This window comes from Monodelphis domestica, chromosome 4, assembly GCF_027887165.1.
Source record: "Monodelphis domestica isolate mMonDom1 chromosome 4, mMonDom1.pri, whole genome shotgun sequence".
Taxonomy (NCBI): Eukaryota; Metazoa; Chordata; class Mammalia; order Didelphimorphia; family Didelphidae; genus Monodelphis; species Monodelphis domestica.
Window position 1 is genome coordinate 266,166,231 of NC_077230.1, and position 25,551 is coordinate 266,191,781.

Here is a 25,551-nt window from a genome sequence, read left to right on the forward strand (position 1 = left end):
TCTGTTTTTGGTCTGCCTGGCTTTGGAATCAGTGCCATATTTGTGTCATAAAAGGAATCTGGTAAAACTCCTTCTTTGCTTATTTTGTCAAATAGTTTGTAAATTTTGGGATTAGTTCTTTAAATGTTTGATAGAATTCACTTGTGAATCCACCTGGCTCTGGAGATTTTTCTCAGGGAGTCCTTTGATAGCTTGTTTAATTTCTCTTTCTAATATGGGATTATTTAAGCATTCTATTTCCTATTCTGTTCATCTAGGCAATTTATATTTTCATAAATATTCATCCATTTCACCTAGACTGCCATATTTATTGCTTTATACTTGGTCAAAATAGTTCTTAATAGTTACCTTAATTTCCTTTTCATTAGAGGTGAGGTTACCCTTTTCATTTTTGATACTATTAATTTGATTTTCTTCTTTCCTTTTTTAAAATTAGATTAATCAGTACTTTGTCTATTTTATTTGTTTCTTTTCAAAGTACCAGACCCTAGTCCTATTTATTAATTCAATAGTGCTTTTACTTTCAATTTTATTAATTTCTCCTTTAATTTTAAGGATTTCCAAATTAATTTTTATCTGAGGATTTTTAATTTGTTCTCTTTCTAGTTTTTTTTAATCTTCATGCCCACTTCTTTGACCTTTTCCCTCTCTGATTTGTTTATATACACACTCAGGGATATAAATTTTTCCCTGAGTACTACTTTGGCTTCATCCCATTGGTTTTGATATGATGTCTTCTCATTGTCATTCTCTTCAATGAAATTGTTATGTGTTTCTATGATTTGTTCTTTAACCAACCAATTCAGGAGTGTCATATTTACTTTCCATTTAATTTTTTATTTGCTTCTCCATGTACCCTTAATAATTATTGTTTTCATTGCATTATGGTATGAAACAGTTGCATTTATTATTTCTGCTTTTTTGCATTTGTTTGCAATATTCTTATGCCCTAGTACATGGTCAATCATTGTAAATGTGCCATGTGCTGCTGAAAAGAAGGTGTATTCCTTTTTTTCCCTATTTATTTTTTTCCACATATCTATGAACTCTAATTTTTCTAAGATTTCATTCACATCTCTTACCTCTTCCTTATTTATTTTTTTGTTTGATTTATCTAGATCTGATAGAGGAAGGTTCAGGTCACCCCACTAGTATAGTTTTACTATCTATTTCTTCCTTAAGCTCCAATAGTTCCTCCTTTAAAAACCTGAATTCTATACCATTTGGTGCAAACATGTTGAGTACTGCTATTTCTTCATTGTCCATATTGACTTTTATCAGGATGTAATTACCTTCCTTATCTCTTTTTATCAGATCAATTTTTACTTTGACTTTGTCAGATATCATGATCATGACTCCTGCCTTCTTTTTCTCAGTTGATGCCCAATACATTTTGCTCCAGCCTCCTACCTTTACCTCATGTGTATCTACCTGCCTCATGGGTGTTTCTTGTAGACAACATATGGTAGGATTTTGGTTTCTAATCCACTCTGCTATCTGCTTCCATTTTATAGATGAGTTCATTCCATTAACATTCAGAGGTATGATTGCCATCTGTGTATTGCCCATCATTTTGATTTCCTCTTTTAATCCTGCCCTTTCTTCTTTCACTATTTCCTTCTACACCAGCTTTTCATCAGTCCCCCCTATTCCCCACACTAATTTTACTTTCCTTCCCACCACCTCCCTTCTTATTCCCCTCTTATTTTTCTTTAAGGTCTATTAAATTCTCTCCCTTCTCTCTTTCTCTCCCTTTTGGTACTCCCCACCTCTCTACACTCCTTGGTTTTTACCTCTCAACTTCCCTGTAGGGTAAGATAGACTTCTATACCCTCAATGGATCTAGCTGCTCCTCCCTCTCAGAATTGATTCACAGAGAGTAAGGTTTAAGTATTACCTACTTGCACTCTCTTCCTCTCCTTCTTATAATAGTATTCTTCCCTTGGCCCCCTCCCCTGTGCCTCTTTATGTGTTATAAATTATCCTATTTTTCTTCTTCCTTCAAGTTTTCTCTTGGTGTGATCTTCTATTTCCCCCTCCCCTTTTTTTTACATGTCATCTTAAACTACTTAATACCCCAACCTCTGCCTTTGAATAATTCTTCTATCTACTATTATAGTGAAAACAGTTTTGGGGAGTGACAAATATCCTTTTTCCATATAGGTATATAAAAAATTTCACCTTACTGAAGTTCTTAAAAAATAATTTTTTCACCTCTTTCTTGTTTACCTTTTAATGTTTCTCTTGAATTTTGGATTTGGATATCAAATTGTCCATTTAGTTCTGGTATTTTCTTTAGGAAGTCTTGGAAATCCTCTATTTTGTTTAATGTCCATGAGTTCCCCTGGAATTATATAGTCAGTTTTGATGGGTAAGTGATCCTTAGTTGTAGACTCAATTCTCTTGCCCTTCTGAATATCATATTGCAAGTCTTGCAGTCCTTTAGAGTGGAGGCTGCCAAATCCTGTGTAATCCTTATTGGAGAGTCTTGATATCTGAATTGTCCTTTTCTGGCTTCTTGAAACATTTTCTCCTTTGCTTGTAAGCTCTTGAATTTGGCTATTACATTCCTGGGGGTTGTCTTTTGAGGATTTAATGTAGAGGGTAATCTATGGACTCCAGAAACCAGGAAAGGAAGAACAGCTACTCACCCAACAATCTGATGCAGGATCCAGGGAAAGAGTCTCCTAGTTCAGTCCAGGACATTGACATTGAGTCCAAAGACGAATTCCAAAGGAATAGAAGTTCAAAGGAGAAGTCCATGGACAAGAAATTCAGGACTTTTTGCAGTCCTTTTTCCACATAACTTTCTGTCTCTTCTCACTTTACAAGAACCAATCATAGTCTTTCAATTTGCCTAGCACTGCCCAGGGTGGGGAAGTGACCTCTGGAGTTGTCACCCACTTTAGCAAGTGACTTGTGAATTATCTTATTTAGTGCCAAGTAGGAATACTTTAAGTTCTTAATTTGATTAGCTAAAAATAGGCAAGGGGAGAATTAATCGTATCTTCACAACTACATCCTAACCTTTGGTTTTACAGTTTATTGAAAATGTGGAGAAAATGACAAGGGAAATTGCTGTTGAAGGCTATATTCTAATTAAATGGAAGAAATGGTCTTCTGAAGTAAAAAAAATATATATTAGTAACTGACACACAAATAGGACTTCACAAATGAAAAAAGGGACATGCATTATTGTATTTGAGCTTCATTAACAATTGTCAATATAGAACAGTCTACATTCACAAGGAGAGGGACCCTCATTCATAAGAGACAAAATTCAAAGAAAAGATAGAATAGAAAGGAATCTGGCTAATGGAAGATGAGGAGGTGGAGGGGTTCTGGATGAATTACCTCAATTTTTTCATTTAAATAGGAAAAAAAATGTTCCTAGCTGAAATGAGAGGGAGGAGAGGAAATTGGGCTGATTTCAAGAGAGATGAAAAGTTTTGCTATGAAGGGTGTGGAATAGGGAGTTAATTAGGTAGGTAAAAGGATTAACTTGCAGCAATGAAGACCCAGTAGAGGTTATGTAATATAAATTTGTAGTAGATTAAGTCAGTATGATTGCATTATTTTCTTATTTGTTCAGTAGGACATGTACTTATTTCCTGGTCCTTGGTTGTATTTCAGAATGCCAAATAAGTGGGGTTTTATTATATTGGTAAAGTTTTTATCTTACCAGGAAATTGAACTCTAATTCACTCATTTTTTTTTCCTCTTGGATACACATTCCAAAATCGACATCCATAATACTGATGTTACTTGTCTTCCCCCAAGTAAGCTCTGGCTCTTCTATGATACTATGTTCAAACTCTGGTGCCTGAAAAAGAAATTAAATAAGAAAGCACCAAGTTTAAAAAACCCCTTTTTTGAATATATCAATATTTCTGAAAATAGAAATTATCTCCACTTATATATTCAATAACCCAGGTAATCTATACAGGGAAACTGACTTTGGTATTTATCATTCACAGTCTTAGCAGTGAAGGTACTCTCCTGTCAACGAGGTTTGTAATCATTTAGGTCATAAGAGCTGGTCTTCATTAACTACTGAACTCAAAGACAGAAGGACAATGGTTTGGCAAAAAGGGTTAAATGACTTCCAAGGATCACAAAGTTAGGAATTGTCTGAGGTCACATTGGAACCCAGGTCCTCCTGATGCTATCCCCTATACCTACCTCCTAGCTGCCCCCAAATTTTGTATTTTATAAAAGGATCTTCTGTATGATGAAATGGCACAATGACAGCCTATTTGTACCTTCCTGACAAGGTTAATTCTGATTTTTTGCAAGTATTAAAGCATATTTTCTAGCCGGTTATAAATTCTGGATGATCATAATGGATTCTTTTTTATGCCTTCATTTACTATTTTTGTAGGGATTGTAAATTATTTCTAAAAAGAATTGGAATTTTTTTGTTTCTAAGCATGGTAATTAAGCCATAGGACATTTCAGATATCCAAAATTCTGATCTGCTTTAAATTTTGTTTAACATGTAGAGAAAATGACAAGGGAAATTGCTATTAAGGACCTGATTCTAATTAAATAGAAGAAATGGTCTAAGTCAAAAGACATTTAATAATAACTGAAACACATATAAAACTTTTACACTTGATCTTAGCCGAAAGACCAAGAAGACATCACATAAGACTTTTAAAAGGAAAAAAATAACATGCATTATAGTATTTGAGCTGCATAACAGTTGTTGATGTAGACAGGTTTACCTTCACAAGGAGAGGGACCCTCATTCATAAAAAACATGAATAAAAGAGATAGAATTAGAAGGAATCTGGCTGATGTAAGATGAGGAGGTGGAGGAGAAAAGGATGAATGATCTCAATTTTGTCAATAAAATAGGAGGAAAGATTCTCGGCTGAAGTGAGAGGGAGGAGAGAAAGATATGGGAGATCTGAAAAGGGATGAAAAGGTTTGGAAGAGTTGCTATGAAGAGTATGGGATAGGGAGTTAATTAGGTAGTGTAAATCTTAAAATTTCTCAGACTTATGAATGTTGGAAATTTCCCCATTGGGGAATCTTCTACTTAAAAAAATTCCCTAACAGATAGTGAGAATTCTACTTGAATGTGAAAACTCCTTGCCTTGGGAATATCCCTACTCCACCCTACTTAAGACTGCTTTAGGACAGAAAACTCCTTACTGAACAATGAAAGTGCTTTGACCCATGCTTATGGAAAGGACAGGAAGTTTTTTGAGTCATGCCTGTTTTTAAAATTGATACAATGGGATGCTAGGTACACATATAGGTGGGACAACTTGTAAACTACTTAAACCTAAAAGGGTGATAACTTATTCAGAGGTTTTTTCTTAATGAAATTTGTCGACACAGCAGCATTTTTTTCTGACTTATTAAAGAAATTAAAACTACTCAGCTGTGAATTAAAAATGGGCGGTCCTTTAGAAACATCTACAGTGATTGGTAGATGTAAGGACTTAGGGGAGGTGACAGAGGAAATTTTTGCCCTTAAAAATAAGAGCTTGGATCTCATTCAGGATCTCAGTTTCTGATTCTCATTCTGGAGGATCTCATTCTGAGAGACTCATTTCCTTGAGGACTGATGCTTGAGGGCTCTTTCCTTGGAGACAGATCTCTTTGAGGAGAAGTGCTCTTGGAGGAAATCTCATTCTGAAGGAGAGCTCCTTGAGGAGCTCCTCTGAGGGGCTCTGTCCTTCTGGGGTAGGAGCCCTGGAGGCTCTTGAGAGAGGCCCTTTGAAACAATCTCTGGCTGGAAGACTCTTTGAGGAAGGATGCTGGCCTGGTGTCACTAGTATCCTTGTTTAGTCAGACCTTGTGGTGAGTGTTAAAAAACTGACTGATTTCTTTTTTAAGACTCAGGTCTAGGCCTGTGACAAGGAAATCACTTTAAAAGACTGATATATATTAATTTAAGGTCGCCAAGGAATTCAGCTAAGTAATTCCTAAATGAAAACTCAAGTCAGCAGTCAATCTTTTATGGAGTTTAATTACAATAGGAGGAAGAAAGCAATTAGAGATAGAGAGAGAGAAAAAGGGAGAGAAGGGAATAGGGCTTAAATACCCCTTCTGTTTAGGCTGGGCCAAAAGGCCCAAGCCCTTAGATAGCTGGGGCAAAGAAAAGAGATCAGTCCCTATTACTCATGTGACCAAAATGGAGAAACAGTCTCAGAGGCCCCCACTTTCAGCTTCCTTCAGAGCAAGCTTCTCAGAGCACACACCAACCACACCGACCAACTTCTCAACCACCTCCTCGACTTCAGACCCCCCTATCCTTAAGGAAACCATCCAAGTTCCCTCCCCTCAGTCCTCACATCTACCAATCATCTGTCTATCAATTTCCCTGTGCCAATGGAGGCTCTAGCTTAACCCAGGACCGCCCAGAGGTCTTCTGGCTTTGCACATGTCTGTTGAAGGTCATATTTTCAAATAATTAAATCTTTGATCCTTTGCTACAGCCCTTTCTAAATCCTGTTAACCTGAGTAGGGTAGAGATTGAAATAATTAAATTTTGATCTAGGCTGCAGCTCTTACTCAATCCTGTTAGGACTGAATAGGGTGGAGATTGATTCCAAGTATCTCCATTGTATCAATTCTAAAATCAATCATGACTCAAAGAAATTCCTGTTCTATGCTTAAGCATAGGTCAAAGTCCTTTCCATTGTTCAGCAAAAGGTTTCTGTCCTAAAGTAATCTTAAGAAGGAAAGAGAAGGAACCTCCCATGCCAATGGGGTTCACATTCCAATAGTCAAGACCCACTATCAATAGGAAATTTTTCAAGTATGAAATTTCCCAATGGTGAAATTTCCAACATTTATAAGTCTAAGAAATTTTAAGGTTTACAGGCCATATTGGCTTGAGGCCCTTCATACTTATTCCTTTCTTACTCTCTCTCTCTCTCTCTGATTACTCATTGTATTGTTAATTAAAATCTCTATAAAACCCAATTGACTTGGGTAGTTGAATAATTGGGAATATTTCCCTGGTGACCACCTTATATTTGATTTTAAAACCCAAGACACTGTAGTGAAACATATTTCTGTGGTCAAATTTACTCACCCTCTCTTATATCTATCACAATTTATGTCTTCCACTATTTTAATCACTACAGTTTAAGACCTCAACCATTTTAAATCTCACAGTAGGTAAAAGGATTTGTTTGCAGCAATGAAGACCCAGTTGAAATTATGTAATATAAATTTGTATTAGATCCAATCAGCATGTTTGTGTGATTTTCTTGCCCTTGTTCTGTTGGCTATATACTTATTTCCTGGTTCTTAGTTATATTTGAGAATTCCAAATAAGTGGCATATGATTTGATTGGTAAAAATTTTATCCTTACCTGAAAATGGGATTCTAATTCACTCATTTTGTTGTCCTGTTGGATAGGCTTTATCAAATCTGTAACTATTATATAGATGTTACTAGTGTTCTTCAAAGTAAGCTCTGATTCTTCCATGATACTGTGTTTAAACTCTGCAACCTGAAGAATGAATTAAAGGAGAAATCACCAAATTTAAAAAACTCTCCGGTTTACTATATGACTATTTTTGAAAATAAAATAAAACACCTCTGTCAAGTCCTATTCAATGTATTATTCATGGGCCATTGAACTGGGATGAGAAAAATGAGCTGGGATTACAGGAGGGCTAAAACACTAGATGTAGACATCCCCTTGCTGGGAGGTGACAAAGTTTATTCAGTTGAGGTACATACTTTATAGGGAAAGTGACGGAGGCTAAGAGATTAGGTAAGACTTTTACAGGAACAATCATTGGTAATGATTTACAAAGGGAAACAATGGATGCAGGCTGCCTTAGTCGCTCTCAGCAGTGTTTTCTATAGGAAAATAAATCACATGTCAGCATATCAATGTATGACCCAATACTGTAAGTTCTTCTTACAGAACTCTTGTATTATTATTTTCTTGGCTAGACATCTAGTTTTTGTGGAGGGGGAAAGTTTGCTTTTCTCATGCTGGGGAGCAGAGCTTTGTGATTTCTCTATGATGGCTCTGTTTGTTTTGAGGCCTACTCTCACTTTTGGAAGCTACAGACCTCTACTTATCAATTTGATATCCCTGGAAAAATTAAACTGGGAAATTGGCAAAGAAAAGACTAGTTGAAAAAAATTTTAAAGGAAAAAGAATGGGGTGAGAGCACAAATTCTCCTTCTCTCCAATGAATAGAGATAGCAGGAAGTGACAGAAATATGTCAGATCAAGTCAGATCATGGAGGCCCTATTCTTCAGATTTCTAAATTACTTACTTCAGCACTTATTATTTGTATTCTTAGCAGTGAAGCTACTCTTTGTCAATGAGGTTTGTAATCCTTTGGGTCTTAGGAGATAGTCTTCATGAGCTGCTGAACAGTAAGACAGAAGGGCCAGGGATGGGCAAATAGGGTTTTGGGATTTGCCAGGATCACAAAGCTAGGAATTCTTTGGGCAGCTTGGAACTCAAGTCATCCTGACTCAACTCTATTTTCTATGTAGCTGCTCCCAAATTTTATGTTTTATGAAAGGGTCTTCTGTATGATGAAATGGCACCATCATAGTTTGTTTATACCTCCCTGACAAGGTTCATTCTGATTTTCCCCAAATATTAAAGCATATTGCTGTCCAGTTATAAATTCTAGATGATTATGTTAGATTCTTTTTTTAACCTTCATTTACTATTTTTGTAGGGATTGTAAATTATCTATTAAAAGATTTGGAATCCTTTTGTTTTTAAGCATGCTAATTAAGCCACAGTAAGTTTCAGATTTCCAAACTTCTGGTCTGCTTTACAGTTTATTTAACATGTGGAAAAATGATAAGTAATGAAGACCCAGTTGAGGTTATGTAAAATAAATTTATAGCAGATCAAGTCAGCACTGTGTAAGATGAAATTTGTGCATTATTCCCCAATATATGCTGATTAGTATTAGTAATCATGGATTGGCAACTTCCTATTGAAAAATACTGAAGTTAGGTGGCCTCTACTAGAGCCAGGGGTAGAAACTTTAGTGATGAGAGAAAAGGCTGAAGGAAACAGACTGTAACAGAGTAGCAGAGAAGGAAAAGGAATCATGGAAAGAGATAGAGAAGACTTAGGAGCCATTAGAGTCTTTCTTCCCTATATCTGATTCCTCCTGCTCCCCAAGTGTCACTTACCCTTCCTATGCCTCCTATGCCAGCACTGGCACCCCAAATAGAAACAAAGACAGTATTAGTGCTCCTTGTGGCACCAATAGTACCATAAGCTCCCCCACTGCCAAAATCTAGAGCAGAAGTAGTAGAGGCAGCAGCTATTCCTCTGCGAGACCTCTATGAACATGTAAACAGAGAAGTTAAGAGGTTATTAGAAGACCAGATGAATTTCCCTTTGGGGGGACATGTTAAACAGTATCCACTCAGAGAAGTGCCAATAGAACAGGGGCTAGAATATATTAAGACCCCTCTCAGGGCCTCTGGGGTTTGGAAATTTAAGAGAAAGAGAGAGAAATGAAAGACCTGTTGGAAGATCCAATTGGGCTAGCAAAGAAATTTAACCAATTTCTGGGACCAAGGATGGAAGTGACCAGACTAAAGGGAGGAAGAATTTTCAAGAGTCTCCCCTTCTTGGGGAAGTGAACTTATTTGTAAATGGATCCTCAAGAGTCTTAGATGGAAAAGGAAGGAAGGAATATGCTGTAATTGAGGAAAGCAAAGAGGCTCTAATGCATAGAGGCTGCCCTCCAGAGTCTTGGTCAGTCAAAATCTGTAAATCACATGCATTCAACCAGGCTTTGAAGATGCTAGAAGAGAAAGGCCTGATTTCTAGCAAAGGGAAAGAATTAATTTATGTGGAGTTAATAACTCAAGATCTAAAGAACATGCTGAAGCCAGAACATCTGGCAGGAGTCAGCTAATCCACTACTCAGACGGTGACCATAATTTTATTTGAGCACCCAAGCATGCTAAGATATGTACTCAACAAGAATATTGATTCTGAGAATGAGATTCATCCTTGTTTCACATCCAAGATGTTGCTAGGAGTAGCAAAAGCTTTAGATATTGATTGGGATTTGCATATTTCCTTGGGGAAAGTGGAGAGAATGAATCAAGAGCTTAGAACAGTTTACCAAGCTGATAGTGGAAACTCAGTTACCATGGACCAAATGTTTTCTTTTGGCTTTACTAAAGATAAGGACAAAGCCTTGAGAGAGGCTGTCCTCCCAAGCCTCAAGACACAACTGTGAGAGAACTGTTGAATGAGGTTATAGAGCCTCCTATTCCTGAGATCACTGATGAAGCATGTTTTCAAGGTTTATGTTAACTGTTTATTATCTGTTTTTATTGTTTGTGATTTTGTATTGTCATGTGTACACACAAAAAGGAGAGTTGGGAAAAGAAACCTCAAAGTGATTTTGAGATAAATCTATTTCTTTCTTTCTTCCATCATTCTAGAAAATAGCAGACAGACCAGAGAAGGTATTTGAGAGATTGAAAAAGAAATGTGAATTTTTGGACATCTTAAACTTTAAGATCATCTAACTAAGTGAAAAAGGAACGTTTCCCTCTATTTTTAATAGACAAAGCCAAAAAAAGATCTGTTCAATATTTTTCCTTTTTCAGCTAGCTACTGAGGTAGGTAAAGGGGGGGGGGGATTGGAACAAGAGAAGGGAGATTTGATCCCACAATTTTGGATTGTAATTAAGATTAATTTTAAGGTTGATGTATGTGATTTTGGAAAATCACAAATGATTATGAAATATATCTTGTGGAAGTGTGTGAAATGACAAAGTGATTCAGTGTTGAAAATTGTTGATCAGTTGTATAAGAGTCCAGATAAGATTGATATTGTACTTAATAGTGAGATAACAGTGAGTCCTCACTGAGATTTGAATGTTTGGACATAACTAAAAAACATTTTTAGAAGCTGACCCCCATGGGGGAAGGGCCCCAAGACTTTGGCCATTTCAAAATATTCAAGTAGATTTTACTGAGATGGTACCGATTGGAACAGCAAAGTACCTTCTTGTTGTGGTAGTTCATTTGGCATCCTGGATAGAGGCTTATCTGACTTCCAGAGCTGGTTGTAACTAAAATTTTGATCAAGGTCCCCCCAGTGAGAAGGTGACCAAGATTTAAAGAAACAACTTACCGAGTTGATACTGAAGATCCATTTACCTTGGACTTGAACCTCAAATATCTGGACAGCTGAGACCTCCACTGACCAACCTTTGAAGCCAATTGTGAGCAAGGCAGCAGCAAATTGAACTGTTACTTTGAAAAAGACTGATACTCTGACGGGGCTGCCAAGTACTCTGAACTCAAGGACATCTTCTTACAGATTGGACTGGTTTTTGTAATGTAAGGAGGGAGAGGGGCCCTCCTACATGAATATTTTCCATTTTATATTTTTGACTCCTATTTTGAAAACGGGATAGGACAAAGAATTTGAGACTCCCTATTGAGAATAGTGGAGAGAGACATATTATACAGACTACAGAGTGTAGAGGGACCATATTATATATTTTGATCCCCATTTTTGAGGATGAGGGTAAGACAAAGAATTGTGGTTACTGTTGGAATTTTTATATTATAATGGGCATCATTTTAAAAAACCAAGATGCAGGATCACTACTAACAGACCGAGAAGTGAACAAAGAGTATGAACTCCAGGTAGGAGAAGGAGATCAGACAACCCAGATAGACCTATGTCATCTCCTAAAGAGACCTAAATGTAAACATTTGAAAGAGCTGGCTGGTCTTTGAAACAATCCAAAATATCTTTGCCCTCCTCGCCAAACTGGGCCCTTCTATGCCTATTGGTCAGAAGTATGGTGGTCAACTGAACCACAAGGTTAGATGGCCAGCCCCAAACATTTATAATGGAAGAAGGCTTTTACCATCTACCAGCCCATTAATAATTATAACTCAATCTTATTCCTGTTACAAACTTTAAGGAAGATTGGCAAACTGGTATGAATTTGGAATAAAATGATATGGATAGGACTATTTTGGTAAATTTTTGATTACTCCAGTAATGGGAGGAAGCCTGCGCACCTAAATGATAGCATCAGAAAATATTCATCCTATAGTTTTTCCAGGTCTCTGGGTTGAACCTGATGTATCAACTGTTGAGGGTTTAAGATGGGTTATTGAGATAGAAACAGGATATACTGACACTAATGCCTGGTGGGAATGGGCCAGATATACTGCTAGTAACTTAGGAAAATCAAACTGTTAAATCTGTGCAAGTTGAAGGCTTAGAGCACATATCATTAGGTTACATTCCCAATGGGGCTAGATAAGTTTAAGACCAAATTCAAATGCATGGTTAAACTCTTTAGGGAGATGACCCCAGGGCATTATGAGGCACTGTCATCCCTATTCCCTACCACACCTCTGGGAACTAAGAGAATGCTCTCAGCAAGGCAAGTTTACAGGGAACACTCAGCATGTATCTCTGGCCTGTGACAGCTGGGGTGTTCACATATTTGGAATTTGACTAATATGCCTGAATTTTCTAACCTGAGTATACCAAGGGCAGGTCTCTGATGATCCTGTGGAGAACCTATGCTGAGAAAGGTCTTGGTAATGTAAAGAATTAAATTTAGGGGTTTGACTAAAACATGAGAATTCTAAAGTAATATTGTGGTCACCAATTAAAAAATATTATAGCTCAAGTCAAAATGACTTTTAATAGTTTTTATTTACAAAAAGGTGGAAAAAGTGAAAGTAGAGAAATGTAAGAAGAGGGTAGAGAAAATGTCTAGCCTCTCACAATAAATGTTGCTCCAGTGTCTGGCTCAGCCCTAGCAGGGCTCATTAACCCTCAGCCAGAGGATCCAGTGATGTCTTATACAAAGGTTCCACCAACTCAGCCTCCTCCAGGGGAAGGAGGCCTCTCCAGAACTGATCCCTCCAGAAGCCAGGAAGGGAAGGCCAGCTACTCATTCACCCAAGACGAAATCCAAAGGAGAAGATCCAAGAGCAATCCTTTTCCTGCCTTTGTTCAGTAGTATATGTACTTATTTCCTGGTTGTCAGTTGTATTTCAGAAAACCAAATAAGTGGAGTTTTATTATATTGGTAAAGTTTTTATTCTTACCTGAACATTGGATTCTAATTCACTCATTTTGTTTTCCCCTTGAATATGTGTTACCAAATCGATATCTATAATACTGATGTTACTAGTCTTCTTCCAAGTAAGTTCTGATTCTTCTATACTAACTTCAAACTCTGACTCCTGAGGAAGAAATTAAATTAAAAAATCACTTATTTTCAAACCCCCCTTTTTTTTTTTTTGAGTATATCACTATTTCTGGAAATAAAATAAAATATCTCTTCTTAAATAGTCAATAACCCAGGAAATCTATATAGGAAAACTGCCAAGGAAAAGACCAGTTGAAAAAAAGAATTAAAGGAAAAAGAACCATGTCCCCTCAATGTCTTCTCCTTCCTCAAAACTCTAGGAGCCCAAGAGAAATAGCATGCCTATATTTAGGAAAGGAACAGAGGAAAAAATAATCCAGTTATTGCATGAGCAAAAAAACCTTCCACTTTTTACTTCTGATGATTAAATAATGCTCTCTCTCAAAAGGGATAGTAGCACCTATCCTTAGTGGGTACATCTTCCAGGCCAAAGTATATTACTGACCATGGAAAAAAGGTAATGGCCACTGGCCTCTCTACTATTGGAGGTATGCATGATCTTATCAGGATGTATGCTACAGTGGGAGTAAAGTTAACAGTTGAGGAAAGAAAGAGGCACCATGAAGGGAAAAAAATGGAGTGACAAGGATCAAATAGCATGAAAAAATTTTCAGAATACAAAGATGGACAATATCAATAAATGTTGAGTAATGGGATAACTGGAAGCACAAATTCTCCTTCTCCATAATGAATGGAGATAACAGGAAGTAACAGAAATGTGTCAGAGCAAAAGTCAAATCATGTAGGTCAGATTCTTTCAGATTGTTTCTTTCTCTTTTTAAAAAATTAATTAACTAAATTAATTCATTTAGAGTATTTTTCCATTGTTAAATAATTTATCTTTTCCTACCCTCTTCCCCTCACCCCCTCTGATAGCCAATGAGCAATATTTGCAATAGAGTGATCATTTACAGTCTACAACCCCAATCATATCCCCATCGAACTATGTGATCAAGAAAAATTTTTGTTTTTGTTTTTTTAATTGATTAATTAAAATAATTAATTTAGAATGCTTTTCAAAGGTTACAGGATTTGTATTCCTTACCTCCACTTCTTTCCTTTTTTTTTTAACTGTTACCTTCTGTCTTGGAATCAATACTGTGTATTGGTTCTGAGGTTGAAGAGTGATAAGGGTTAGGCAAGGGGAGTCAAGTGACTTGTCCAGGGTCACACAGCTAGAAAGTGTTTGAGGCCAGATTTGAACCTAGGACCTCCCATCTCTAGGCCTGGCTCTCAATTCACTGAGCTACCCAGCTTCCCCCCTTACCTCCATTTCTATTCCCCCTCCCATAGCCAACAAGCAATTTATCTCGGTTTTACATGTATCATTAATCAAGACCTACTTCCACATTATTAATATTTGAATTAAAGTGATCATTTAGTCTACATCCCCAATCATAACCCCATCAAACCATGTGATCAAGGAAATGTTTTCTTCTGTGTTTCTATTCCCACAGTTCTTTCTCTGGACGTGGATAGTATTCTTTCTCCTAAGTCCCTCAGAATTGTCCTAAATCATTGCATTGCTGCTTGTAGAGAAGTCTATTATATTCAATTGTGCCACAGTGTATCAGTCTCTGTGTATAATGCTCTCCTGTTTCTGCTCCTTTCACTCTGCATCAATTCCTGGAGGTCATATCAGTTCGCATGGAATTCCTCCAGTTCATTATTCCTTTTAGCCCAGTAATATTCCTTCACCAACAGATACCACAATTTGTTCAGCTATTCACCAATCAAAAGGCATCCCCTCATTTTCCAAATTTTTGCCACCACAAAGAGCAAGGCTATAAATATTTTTGTACAAGTCTTTTTCCTTATCTCTTTGGGGTATAAACCCAAGTGATATGGCTGGATCAAAGGGCAGGTAGTCATTTAAAGCCCTTTGGGCACAATTCTAAATTACCTTCCAGAATGGTTGGATCAATTCACAACTCCACCAACAACACATTAATGTCCCAATTTTGCCACATCACCTCCAACATTTATTATTTTCCTTTGCTGTCGTATTAGCCAATCTATTAGGTGTGAGGTGGTATCTCTAAGTTATTTTGATTTACATTTCTCTGATTATAAGAGATTTAGAACACTTTTTCATGTGCTTATTGATAGTTTTGATTTCTTTATCTGAAATTTGCCTATTCATGTCTCTTGCCCATTTATCAATTGGGGAATGATTTGATTTTTTGTACAATTGATTTAGCTCCTTATGAATTTGAGAAATTAGATCTTTGTAAGAGGTTTTTGTCATAAATATTTCCCCCAATTTGTTGCTTCCCTTCTAATTTTGGTTGCATTGGTTTTGTTTGTACAAAACCTTCTTAATTTAACGTAATCAAAATTATTCGTTTTATATTTTGTGATATTTCCTATATCTTGTTTGGTCTTAACTTCTTTTCTTTCCCATAGATTTCACAGCCATATGATTATGTTCATCTATTTTACTTATAGTTTCCTTCTTTATATTTAGGTCATTGATCCATTTTGAATTTCTCTCAGTATACAGTGTGAGATATTTATCTAGACCTAAACTCTCCCATACTGCTTTCCAATTTTCCCAACGGCTTTTGTCAAACAGTAGGTTCTTGTCCTAAAAGCTGGGATCTATGGGTTTATTGAACACTAGCTTGCTGAGGTAATTTACCCCAAGTTTATTCCACTGATTCTCCCTTATGCCTCTTAGCCAGTACCATACTGTTTTGATGATCACTGCTTTATAGTACAGTTTAGGATCCTCTACTGCTAGGTCCCCATCATCCACGTTTTCCCCCCCATTATTTCCCTTGATATTCTTGATCTTTGGTTCTTCCAAATGAATTTTGTTATAATTTTTTTCTAATTCAGTGAAGAGGTTTCTTGGTAGTTTGACAGGTATGGCACTGAATAAATAAATTTGAGTATAATTGTCATTTATATTATGTTAACTCATCCTACCCATGAGCAATTAATGTTTTTCAAGTTATTTAGGTCTAGTTTTAATTGTGGGGAAGTGTTTTGTAGTTGGGTTTATATATTTCCTGTGTTTGTTTGGCAAATAGATTCCTAAATATTTTATATTGTCTAGGGTGATTTTTTTTTAAACATTATTTTATTTGGTCATTTCCAAACATTATTCATTGGAAACAAAGATCATTTTCTTTTCTTCCCTCCCCCCTCCCACCACCTCTCCCATAGCTGGCACGCGATTCCACTGGGAATCAAGAACATGTGTTCTTGATTCGAACCCATTTCCATGTTGTTGGTATTTGCATTAGAGTGTTCATTTAGAGTCTCTCCTCAGTCATATCCTCTCCACCCCTGTAGTCAAGCAGTTGCTTTTCCTCGGTGTTTTTACTCCCACAGTTTATCCTCTGCTTGTGCATAGTGTTTTTTAGATCCCTGCAGATTGTTCAGGGACACTGCATTGATAGTAATGGAGAAGTCCATTACCTTCGATTGTACCACAGTGTATCAGTCTCTGTGTACAATGTTTTCCTGGTTCTGCTCCTTTCGCTCTGCATCACTTCCTGGAAGTTGTTCCAGTCTCCATGGAATTCCTCCACTTTATTATTCCTTTGAGCACAATAGTATTCCATCACCAACATATACCACACTTTGTTCAGCCATTCCCCAATTGAAGGGCATCCCCTCATTTTCCAATTTTTGGCCACCACAAAGAGCGCTGCTATGAATATTCTTGTACAAGTCTTTTTCCTTATTATCTCTTTGGGGTACAAACCCAGCAGTGCTATGGTCAAAGGGCCTAGTTCCAAATTGTCCTCCAGAATCATTATATCAATTCACAACTCCACCAGCAACGAATTAGTGTCCCTACTTTGCCACATCCCCTCCAGCATTCATTACTTTCCTTTGCTGTCATTCTAGGGTGATTTTTAATGGAGTTTTGCTCTTTTTAACTCTTGCTGCTGAGTTGTGTTGGAAATATATAGAAATGCTGATGATTTGTATGGGTTTATTTCGTATCCTAAAACTTTGCTAAAGTTGTTGATTATTTCAACTAGTTTTTTGGTTGATTCTCTATGATTCTTTAAGTAGACCATCATATCATCTGGAAAGAGTGATAGTTTGGTCTCCTTATTGCCTATTTTAATCCCACCCATTTCTTTTTCATCTCTGATTGCTACTGCTAGTGTTTGTAGTACAATGTTAAATAATAGAAGTGATAATGGGCATCCTTGCTTCACTCCTGATCCTAGTGTTCCCATTGCAGATGATACTTGCTGATGGTTTTAGATATATACTGTTTATTATATTTAGGAAAGACCCTTCTATTCCTATGCTTTCTAGTGTTTTCAATAGGAATATATTTTGTCAAAGACTTTTTCTGCATCTATTGAGATAATTATATGATTTCTGTTGGGTTGGTTGTTGATATGGTCAATTGTGTGGATGGTTTTCCTAATATTAAACCATCCTTGCATTCCTGGTACAAATCCCACTTGATCATAGTGGATAACCCTCATGATTACTTGCTAGAGTCTTTTTGCTGGTATTCTATTTAAGAATTTTGCATCTGTGTTCATTAAGGAGATTGGTCTGTAATTTTCTTTCTCTGTTTTTGTTCTGCTTGGCTTTGGAATCAGTATCATATGTCATAAAAGGAATCTGGTAAAACTCCTTCTTTGCTTATTTTGTCAAATAGTTTATATAGTATTGGGATTAGTTATTTTTAAAATGTTTAGTAGAATTCACTTGTGAATCCATCTGGCCCAGGGGATATTTTCTTGGGGAGCTCTTTGATGGCGTGTTCAATTTCTGTTTCTGATATGGGATTATTTAAGTATTCTATTTCCTCTTCTATTAATCTAGGTAGTTTATATTTTTGTAAATTTTCATCCATATCACCCAGATTGCCATATTTGTTGCCACACAATTGGGCAAAGTAGTTCTTAATAATTACCTTGTGAAGATAGAATTGACTCTCCCTTTGTCTATTTTAAATTAATCAAATCAAGGACTTCAAGTGCCTGTATGTAGTACTTAGCTAGTCATTAAGTAAGAGAGTTCACATGTCACTTACTAGAGAAATCTCATACCTCCAAAGGCCACTGCCCACTTCCCCTCCCCCCCCCCACCTTGGGCAGTGCTAGGCAAATTGAAAGGCTGCAATTGGTTCCTGTGAAGAGGGGGAGAGACAGAAAGTGACATGGAAAAAGGGGTGTAAAAGGCCAAGCCAATGAACTGATTCATTCATTCTGCATTGGTGAGCCAGGTTGAAGTGATATTCTTAGAGGTAGTCACTTTTCCTCAAATTATCCTGGGCTTGAGTATTCTGTGCCAGAGATGTTTGCTGGGTGAGTGACTAGGGCTCAAGGAAGAGGTTTTCATTGGTGGATTTCTGGCTGAAGACACTATTGAGACTTCCACAAGGAGATCGGAACTTAAGGGAGCCTTTGCTAGGTGCTGAGCTGGACTTCACTGGAGCAGCACTTAGGGTGGTATGATAGACATTTCCCTATCTCCTTCCTATATTTCCCTCTTTAATACCTCTACCTTGTTGTAAATAAAAGCTGCTAATGGTCCTTTTGACTTATGAGTTAATGTTTTATAATTGAAGACCACAATCTTTTTTACTCATAAATATTTTGTCAAACCAACTTTTTACCCTTACACATTAATTTCTTCTTTATTAGAGGTGAGGTTGCTCTTTTCATCTCTGGTACTGTTAATTTGGTTTTATTCTTTCCCTTTTTAAAATTACATTAACAAGTTCTTTATCTATTTTATTTCTTTTTTTTTTAAAGTAGCAGCACTTAGTCTTATTTATTATTAATTCAATAGTTCTTTTACTTTCATATTTATTAATTTCTCCTTTAATTTTTAGAATTTTCAATTTAGATTTTTATCTGGGGATTTTAAATTTGTTCTCTTTCTAGTTTTTTTAATTTTCATGCCCAATTCTTTGACCTCTTCCCTCTCTGATTTTTTGATATATGCATTCAGGGATATACATTTTCTCCTGAGTGCTGCTTTGGTTACATCCCCTAGATTTTTATATGTCTCCTCATTGTCATTCTCTTCAATGAAATTATTAATTGCTCCTATGATTTGTTCTTCAACAAATTTAGGAGAATCATATTTAATTTCCAATTAATTTTTGATTTGCTTCTCCATGTACCCTTACTAATTATTATTTTTATTGCATTATGATAAGGTTGCATTTGTTATTTCTGCTTTTTTTGCATTTGTTTGTAATGTTTTTATTACCTAGGACATGGTCAATCTTTCTGAATGTACCATATGCAGCTGAAAAGAAGGTGTATTCTTTTAGTCCCTATTTATTTTTCTCCATATATCTATTAACTCTAATTTTTCCAAGATTTCATTCACATCTCTTACCTCTTCTTTATTTATTTTTTGGTTTGATTTATCTAGATCTGAGAGAGGAAGGTTCAGGACCTCCCCCAACCCCATCTTAGTATAGTTTTACTATCTATTTCCCCTAAGTTCCATCCTTTAAAAATCTGAATTCTATACCATTTGGTATATACATATTGAATATTGCCATTTCTTCATTGTCTATATTTTATCAGGATGTAATTACTTTCCTTATCTCTTTTAATCAGATCTATTATTACTTTGGCTTTGTCAGATATCATGATCGTGACTTTTGCCTTCTTTTTCTCAGTTGATGCCCAATACATTTTGCTCCAGTCTCTTACCTTTACTCTATGTGTATCTACCTGCCTCATTTGTGTTTCTGGTAGGCAGCATATGGTAGGATTTTGGTTTCTAATCCACTCTGCTATCTGCTTCCATTTTATGGGTGAGTTCCTCCCATTCACACTTAGAGTTATGATTGCCATCTGTGTATTGCCCATCATTTTGATTTCCTCTTTTAATCCTGCCCTTTCTTCTTTCACTATTTCCTTCTACACCAGCTTTTAATCAGTCCCCCCTATTCCCCACACTAATTTTACTTTCCTTCTCACCACCTCCCTTCTTATTCCCCTCTTATTTTTCTTTAAGATTTATTAAATTCCCTTCCTTCTCTCTTTCCCTCCCTTTTGGTACTCCCCACCTCTCTACTCTCCTTGGTTTTTACCTCTCAACTTCCCTATAGGGTAAGATAGACATCTGTACCCCCAATAGATCTAGCTGCTCCTTCCTCTCAGAATTGATTCCATGGAGAATAAGGTTTAAGTATTACTTGTTGGCACTCTCTTCCTCTCCTTTTTATAATAGTATTCTTCCCCTGGCCTCATCCCATGAGCCTCTTTATGTGGTATAATTTATCCTATTTTTTTTCTTCCTTCAAGTTTTCTCTTGGTGTTATCTTTTATTCTCATCCCCCATTTTTTAAATATATCATCTTAAACTATTTAGTACCCTAACCTCTGACTTTCAATAATTCTTCTATCTACTATGATAGTGAAAACAATTTTTAAGAGTTACAAATATCCTTTTTCCATGTAGGAATATAAAGAATTTGACCTTACTGAAGCCCTTAAACATCCCCCCCCTTTCTTGTTTACCTTTTTATGTTTCTCTTGAAACTTGTATTTGTACATAAAATTTTCCATTTATTTCTTTCTGGCCTTTTCTTTAGGAATATTTTGAAATCTTCTATTTTGCTAAATGTCTATACTTTCCTCTGGAAGTATATAGTCAATTTTTACGGGTAAGTGATCCTTGATTGTAGACTCAATTCTCTTGCCCTTCTGAATATCATATTCCAAGCCTTTTGGTCTTTGATTTGGAAGCTACTGAATTTGGAAATTACATTCCTGGGGGTTATCATTTGATGATTTAATGTAGAGGGTGATCTACAGACTCTTTCAATGTCTATTTTTCCCTCTTGTTCAGGGCACTTTTTTGGATAGTTTCTTGTATAATGATGTCAAGGCTTCTGTTTTTTTTTTCTTTCTTTCTAGGTTTTCTGGTAGACCAATGATACTTAAATTGTCTCTCCTTGACCTGTTTTCAAGGTCAGTCATTTTTTCAATGAGAGATTTTATGTTTCCTTATATTTTTTCATTCTTTTGATTTTGCTTTATTAATTCTTATTGTCTTATGAAATCATTAGCTTCTACTTGCCCAATTCTAGTCTTTAAAGACTGGTTTTCATCCATTCCAACAGGTTTCCAGTTTGCTTATTACTTCATGTGATTTCTGTGCTTCTTTTTACAAGTTGGAGATTCTGTTTTTTAAAGTGTTATTTTTCTTTTTGAATTACTTGAATTTCTATTTCCCACTTTTCTTGCCGTTTTTCTCCTTTCTTACTTCATTCTTAAACTCAATTTTTAGTTCCTCAAGGGCTTATGACCAATTACCATTTTTTTGAAAGTTTGAATGTGTTTGCTTGCTTGTCACTCTCTCCTGTCATCTCTGTACTATGCTCCTTTTCTCCATAGCAATTATCCAGTGTCAAAGGCTTTCTCTGTTGTATCTTACTTCTTTTGGTACATGTGGATTGTAGTTTTGGGGTGTTAGTGGCCATTTCTATGTTAGATTTATCTTCTCTTCTCAGCAGAAATCTGAGTGAGGAGGGCAGGCAGCTCTTGGTGTAATGCGCTACAGAGCAATTTTGCCCTGAGGCTATTTTTCCAGGCTCCACAGTGTCCGCTGTGGGAAACCTATCTCTGCTCTGTCTTCGCTCCCACACTACACATTCCTTAGCCTCAGTTCTCACGACTCGCTTCCAAGGCCTTGCACTGTACTCAAGTGTAAGACTGTGGTGACCTCAGCCAGCACCCAAGAATTTAGAGATTGTCCCAGTCCTCACTCTGATTCTGGTGCTGTAGGTGGTGTGGGGGAAGTGTGATCAGCTCTCACTTTGGTAGGTGTGATTTTACCCCCTTGTAGTGTCGAAGTGTCCAAATCTGCCTACTTTCAAGTCTGTGTCCCCCAGCAGAGCCCTTCCCTTGTCTGATTTGGTTTGTCCTTTTGAGATGCTTTGTTGTGATCGGTAGTAGGGAGAGTCGTGAAGTTCCTCCTATACTGTAGCCACCTTAGCCTGAAGGTTCCTTCAGATATTTAAGTTTATTTTTAAGTGAATAACTTTGGTACTTATTATTTGCAGTCTTAGCAGTGAAGGTACTTTCCTGTCAATATAGGACTTTAAAAATGAAAACAAATTGCATTATCATATTTGAGCATAACAGTTGTTGATGTAAATAGGTTTACCTTCATAAGGAGAGGGACCCTCATTCATAATTGATATGATTCAGAGAAGAGAAAGTATTAAAAGGAATCTGGCTGATGTCCGAAGTGCAGTGGCAACTGGTCTCACTAGTGTTGGGGGTATACAAGATCTTATCAGAATGGAGGCTACAGTGGGCATGAGGCAAATATTTGAGTAAAGAGGGAGGCATCGTGAAAGGAAGAAAAAGAGTGGTGAGGGCACAATTAGCATGAAAAAAAGTTTTCAGAATACAACACAGAAATTAAGATGGGCTAATATCAATGAAAGCTGAGTTATATGATAACTGGGAGTGTGAGAACACAAATTCTTCTTCTCCCCAATGAATGGAGATAATAGAGGAAGTGGCAGAAATGTGTCAGATCATGCAGGCCAGATTCTTCAGATTTCTAAAGTACTGACTTTGGTATTTATTATTCTCAATCTTAGCAGTGAAGTTAATCTCCTGTCAAGGAGCTTTGTAATCATTTAGGTCTTAGGAGATGGTCTTCATGAGTTGCTGAACTCTAAGACAGAAGGGCCAGGGCTCAGTAAATAGGCTTCAGTGACTTGACAAAGCTAGGAATTTTGGGGGGAAGACTGGAACCCAGGTAGTCTAGACTCTCTACCCTCTATTTCACCTAGCTGTCCCCAAATTTTCTGTTTTATGAAAGGGTCTTATGTATGATGTAATGACACAATCAGTCTATTTATACCTTTCTGACAAGGTTAAATTATGAATTTTCCCAAGTATTAAAGCATACTTACTGTCCAGTTATGAAACATACCTGATCTTATTGGATTCTTTTAATGTATTTTAATTTACTATTTGTATAGATTATAAATTATTTTTAAACTGAATTTGATTCCTTTTGCCTTTAAACATAGTCATTAAGGCATAGTAATTTTGAGATATAGTATAACCTAACCTTTGGTCTTACAATTTATTTAAAATATGGAGAAAATGACAGGGGAAATAATTATTGAGGACCTGATTCTAATTAAATAGTAGAAGTGGTCTGCTGAAGTAAAAAGGCATTTAAAAATAACTGACACATTATCATATTTGAGCTATATAACAGTTGCTGTAGACAGGTTTACCTTCACAAGCAGAGGGACCCTCATTCATAAGAGACATGATTCAAAGAGGAGATAGTATTGAAAGGAATCTGACTGATATAAGATGTGGAGGTGGAGGGAGAAGGAGGAAGCTCTGGATGAATGACCTCAATTTTTTCAATTAAATAGGAAAAAAGATTCTCAGGTAAAGTGAGAAGGAGAAGAGGAAGATATGGGAGATCTGAAGAGAGAAGAAAATGTTTGGAAGAGCTGCTGTTAAGGGTATGGGATAGGGAGTTAATTAGGTAGGTAAAAGGATTGTCTTACAGCAATGAAGTCCCAGTTGAGATTATACAATATAAATTTGAAGTAGATCAAATAAACATGATTGTGGGATTTTCTTGCCTTTGTTCAGGAGAACAAGTACTTATTTTCTGGTTCTTGGTGTATTTCAGAATGCCAAATAAGTGGAGTTTTTATTAGATTGGTAAAGTTTTTATTCTTACCTGAAAATTGGATTCCAGTTCACTCATTTTGTTTTCTTCTTGGTTATGTGTTGCCAAATCAACATCTACAATACTGATGTTACTCGTCTTCTTCCAAGTAAGCTCTAATTCTTCTATGATACTATCTTCAAACTCTGATGCCTGAAGAAGAAATTACTTAAGAAATTGCCTAGTATAAAAATTCCTTTTTTGAGTAAAAAACTATTTCTGAAAAGAAAAGAAATATTTATCCTCCTATATTCAATAAACAAGGTAATCTATACAGGGAAATTGCCAAAGAAAAGAGAAGTTGAAAAAAAATTAAAGGAAAATGAACTATGTCCTCTCTCTATCTTCCCCTTCCTCAAAACTCCAGGAACTGACAGAAATAGCCTGCTCATATTTATAATAGAATAAGAAGAAACAATCCAGTTATTTCATGAGTAAAAACCTTCCACTTTTTTACTTTTTTTTTTTAACCTTTACCTTCCATCTTGGAATCAATACTGGGCATTGGTTCCAAGACAGAAGATTGGTAAGGGCTAGGCAATGGGGGTTAAGTGACTTGTCCAGGATTACACAGCTGGGAAGTGCCTGAGGTCAAATTTGAACTCAGGACCTCCAATCTCTGGGCCTGGCTCTCAATTCCCTGAGCTACCCAGCTACCCACCCTCACGCCTACCCACTTTTACTTCTGATGATTAAATAATGCCCTCTCTCAAAGGGGATAGATAGCAAGAGCTATCCTGAGTGCTCACATCTCCCAGGCAGAAGTATTTTACTTACCATGGAAAAAGGATATTGGCCAGTGGACTCACTACCATTGGTAGTATACATGTTCTTATCAGAATGTATGCTACCCTGGGAATAAGGTGAATGGTTCAGGAAAGAAATAGGCATCATGAAAGGAAAGAATAGAGTGGTGAGGACACAAATAGCATGAAAAAGTTTTGAGAATTGTAAACCTTAAAATTTCTTAGACTTATGAATGTTGGAAATTTCATACTTAAAAAAAAATCTCCTACCGATAGTAAGAACTGAGGATCCTTCTCCTCCCTACTTAAGACTACTGTAGGACAGAAACCTTTTGCTAAACAATGGAAAGGGTTTTGACCTATGCTTAAGCATAGAACAGGAATTTCTTTGAGTCATGATTGATTTTAGAATTGATACAATAGAAATACTTGATGTTGATTCTAAAACAGAAAATAAGGTGTTTTTTTTATTAAAATGTACTGTTTTAAAATTCTGTTGTTTTTCCCCTATAACTATTGAACAAATATTATTGTGAATAAGCCCATATATGAAAAAACAGCCTTTTTTCTATTTTGCTGAGGATAGATGGACTTCAGAACTGGTTATAATTGTATTAACAACCTTGGAAATTTTAATGTGCTAAATACCTCAAATGATTTGATTTTAAGGGTTTTTAAAATATGATTTTTGGAATTTTTTTTTACAATCTGGTTATTTTTGCCTGCCCTAAGGCCCATTAGCTGAAGTGAAATACATTTTATAACCCCCCAACCTTCCCGCATTTCTAAATATGTGAATGGAAGTTGGGCAGTTAATCTCAGGGCATTTGTATCCCTATAAGCCTCCAAAAGGAGCACCCCTTTATTTATACTCTTCAGCTCACTACTTTACTTGCACCAGAATGATATCTAGATATCTTGATTATGTTCTTAGCCCAAGATGAGTTTTACTTTTT

General features: G+C 36.4%; 1 protein-coding gene across 23 annotated transcripts in view; it reads right to left on the reverse strand.

Annotated features, from left to right (window-relative positions):
- Positions 1–25,551, reverse strand: part of CEP295 (centrosomal protein 295) — a 257,489-nt gene that overhangs the window by 63,832 nt on the left and 168,106 nt on the right. For 22 of the 23 annotated variants that reach the window (XM_056794492.1, XM_056794503.1, XM_056794485.1 and 19 more), the window contains 4 exons: positions 23,862–24,002; positions 13,075–13,212; positions 7,338–7,478; positions 3,683–3,823 (listed from right to left, as the gene is read on the reverse strand). In XM_056794492.1, the coding sequence (XP_056650470.1) occupies positions 3,683–3,823; positions 7,338–7,478; positions 13,075–13,212; positions 23,862–24,002 (561 nt within the window). The remainder of the gene's footprint in view (positions 1–3,682; positions 3,824–7,337; positions 7,479–13,074; positions 13,213–23,861; positions 24,003–25,551) is intronic. The other variant, XM_056794491.1, reaches the window with a different exon arrangement.